Source organism: Geospiza fortis, unplaced genomic scaffold, assembly GCF_000277835.1.
Source record: "Geospiza fortis unplaced genomic scaffold, GeoFor_1.0 scaffold425, whole genome shotgun sequence".
Lineage (NCBI taxonomy): Eukaryota > Metazoa > Chordata > Aves > Passeriformes > Thraupidae > Geospiza > Geospiza fortis.
The window spans coordinates 832,820-836,674 of NW_005054387.1; the positions used below are offsets into that span (position 1 = coordinate 832,820).

The window sequence follows — 3,855 nt, forward strand, 5'->3', positions numbered from 1 at the left end:
GCTGAACCGAGTGTGAGTGTGCGGGACAGAGTATGATAATGAGTATGGTAATGAGTGTGAGGGACCGAGTGTTATAACGAGTGTGAGTGTGAGGGACCGAGTGTGGTAATGAATATGATAATGAGTGTGTGATAGTGATAATGAGCATGTATGATACTGTGTGATAGTGCGAGTGACAATGTGTGACAGTGAGTGTGTGACAATGAGCGGGTGTTAGTGACTGTGTGTGTGATGGTGTATGATAGTGAGTGTGAGATAGTGTATGACAATGAGGGTGTGAATGATTGTGTGTCACACTGAGTGCGAATAGACGAGGAAAAGTGTGTAAATGATAGTGACAGTGATAGTGTGTGTGAGAGAGAGAACGGGTGGTGTGTGTATGTGGGATAGTGGGGGTGTGAGTGTGACGGTGTGTGTGATGGTGTGGGGGTGTGTGTGAGTGTGATATTGTCCATGTGAATGTGATACCATCTGTGTGAGTGTGAGCATGGGTAGTACTGGGGGGGTGAGATGCTCTGCGTGTGCAGGGGATTCTGAGTGTGAGCGTGCCCATGTGTGTGATGGGCTCTGTGTGTATGTCATGGGATGGGGGGTGTGTGTGTGTGTGTGTGTGTGATGGGCTCTGTGTGTGTTTCTATGTGTGTGTTGCACACCACCAGTGCAGCCTCTCCTGCAGTTTAACACCTCTGGGAGCTCCTGTGGGAATCTGGCTGTGACCCCTGGAGCCAGATCCAGCCTGCATTAACCAGCTGCTCACCACCTGGAGGGTTTAGCTTACATCCCAGTAAATCTCAAGCAGAGCCCTGGAGATGCCTGCTCCTTGTTTGGGATGAGGATGGTGGAACACAACCCTGTGTGCCACAGATCTCTCCAAGGACACAGCACTGCTCCCTCCCAGCTGCTGCTCCTCCAACACCACCCTTGCAAGATGTGGGTGTTTATTTGGGAATTCCTTTGATCCTGGAGCGTCTTGGAGGGTGCTGCATCACTTCTTCCTGCTCCCTTAGAGGTGGCCAGACCCCACCTGGGTTTTCCCCTTTCCTGTAACCCCCACAAAGACCTCAGCAGCAGTGATTAAAGAACCCCAGAACCAGAGAATCATTTAGGCTGAAAAAGACCCTTAAGATCTCCATAATTCCTTCTGAACCAGGAAGTGTTCACCAGTCCTTATCAAATGACTTGAAACCTCCCTGGACTTTATACCCAGCAGCACTGATTCACCCATGCCATGATACACCTGCCCCAAAAGGTTTGTAAAATAAAGAAGATGATGTTTGGAGTCAGTAGTCACAAAAAAATAATATATATACGTTATTTAAGTGTTATAGAAGCACTTAATGCTGTAAAAATGGAAGTATATTATAAAACTCTTCTTTCAGGGTTAAACATGTGAGACTTATCTTTACAGAACCTGAATAAAGTTGTTTTTCATCCCAAAATGTGCAGTGCCAAGCACATAACCACGACAGCTCCAGTGAAAACCCTCTGGAGCTGCCTCCCCCCCCAGCTCAGCCTCGTATGCAAATGCCCATGGATTTCTCTGCTCCAGGATGGATGAGACTGTCACCTTCTTGAGTTCAGAATACTCACAAAGTACTAATAATTGCCAGAAGTGATTGATAGCCTGCTTGTAATGTGTCTGCTTAAGCAATAAGCTTCACATTTACAAGTCAGGTGCTTGGGATTCCTGTCTCCTGTGGCTGTAATTAGAAACTGGAGAGCAATGCAGAGGGTTTTTTGTTCTTTTCCTGAAAAATACATAGGAATGCTTTTCCAGAAAAATAGATAGGAATGCTTTATAAAGCTGTGCTGGGAGCAGACTCAGTGATCCACGTGGTTGCACTGGTGTGAAATGTCCTGTGATCCTAAATGGGAAAAGGTTTCAGGGAGGTTTGAGGATGGTGAAGAAGGGTTTCTATTGAGTCTTGCAGACCTTCCTGGCGTGGCTGGGAGATAAAGGGATGCTCCCAGTGAGGAGTCCTGGCTGGTGAGAGAGGATGGGCGAGGCCTCAGGGTGATGTTCTGGGGCTGAAGGTGCTGCTGATAAGGGCTGCAGGGTGGGGCAGAGCTGAGGTGAATTGGGTGCAGCTCCTGGCTGGAGGGAAGGGCTGTACGGTGGAGATAAAGCAGCCAGGTGGTGGCTGAGCTGTGGGAAGAGTCTTAAATTATTTATTTATTTATTTTTATTTTTGAGCAGGAATTCATGATCTGATTTTGCATCAGGGTCCCTGGAGGGTTTTGCCAGGCACAGTGGGTGCCTCACCTCAGCAGTACAAGTGCATGGCTGGTCCTCAATCTCCCTTTTCTCACACCTCTCCATCACTTATCCTGTATCCCATGATGATCCAACACCCTGCAAGGGGTTAACAGAGCCATGGGCAACATGAATGAGGGGTCTGGTGACCAGCTGAGCCTGTCAGACATCACTGCACAACTTCCTCCAACTATGTGGGGGTGGCTGTAAAGATCCTCAATGATCCCCAAGTCTAAAAGCTGAACCTCAGTGTCTTGCTGTCCCTAAGGACCCTGTTTCCACAGGGATGCAGACCTCAAAATCCTCTCTGCCTGCAAAAATATTTTCTATTATACATGATTTTTACCTTAATGACCTCCAGATTTTAACATAGTCCCTTATGCTTTCTTTTTTTTTTTCCAGCTGGACCCCTTTCTCCCCATGCTGTTCTTTCCCACACCCTTCTCTGCATGCTCCCCAAATCAGCATGCAAAGCACTGAGTCCTCCAACAAGGCATCACCTCCTGTCTGATCCATCCACACACTGGGGTAACCAGCCAAATATTTGCCTTCCCCCTGCTCCTTTCCTTGCAGTGCAGTTGAATTAATTTCTCCGTGGCTGCTCCCTCTCACAGGGTTTTGGCTCGAGGTCCTCCACTAATGTCTACAAACCCTGATGCTCGAGGCTCTGTTAAATTGCCAGGCTTAGCCTGGTGCTCCAGGGAATAGCCTGGCCACTTAGGAAACTGCCTGTCCAAGCTCTGCTGGGATTGCTGCAGCACTTTCAATTCACAGCCCACTCGATTTCAGATTAATTTCCCTGAGCAGACAAACCCAAAGTGACAGGAATTAGGAAGAAATTCCTCTGCAGGCAAAGGATAATAGGTGAAATTTCGTTTCTTTTTTTCTCTGTAGCAGCTGCTGCTGGTTCCTGCCAGGGACCAGTGAGACAAAGCAGGGATGGATCTGGTGTGGGCCAGATCCTCCTCCTGCTGGGGGACTTTGCTGTCCAGCCCCTGGGATTTACCTGCTCAGAGGGACATGTTCCTCATCCCTGCTGGTGCTGGGAGATGCCCCATGAGCTCAGCTCAGCTCTCTGTGTTCCACTGCCTGCCTTCTCTGGGGAAATCACAAAATCTTGAACAGTTTATGTTGGAAGGGACCAGCCCAGGTTGTTCCAGCCCCCTGCTATGGGCAGGGACACCTTCCACCATCCCAGGCTGCTCCAAGCCCCACTCAACCTGACCTTGAACACTTCCAGCATCCACATCTTCTCTGGGCAACCTGTGCCAGGGCCTCACCACACTCATCATAAAACATTCTTTCCTTATGCCAATCCTAAATTTACCATTCTAATTTGGAGCCCCAGCCTCTTTTTCTGTCATCCTGACCCCAATCAAAAGGCTCTCTCCATCCCTGCCTTTGCTAAATCCAGCTGGGAAACTCTGGAGCCGAGTCCCCTGGGCTGTGTTCCTGTCTCACCTGCTCTGGCCACGCTCACCTCGCCATTAACGCTGATTAGGGGCAGAACTCATCCCGTTCTGCCTTCTGCCTGCTTTTCCCAGCGGAGATTTCCTCTCCTTTCCCGAATCCCAGGCTCTCGCTGCAGCTGCGTGCCACCT

General features: G+C 49.1%; 1 protein-coding gene across 1 annotated transcript in view; it reads right to left on the reverse strand.

Annotated features, from left to right (window-relative positions):
- DTX2 (deltex E3 ubiquitin ligase 2) overlaps window positions 1-2,320 on the reverse strand; it is a 37,323-nt gene extending 35,003 nt beyond the window's left edge. The window contains exon 1 of the mRNA XM_031060602.1: window positions 2,264-2,320. Coding sequence (XP_030916462.1) covers window positions 2,264-2,320 — 57 coding nt within the window. The remainder of the gene's footprint in view (window positions 1-2,263) is intronic.
- Between the last annotated feature and the right edge of the window lie 1,535 nt (window positions 2,321-3,855).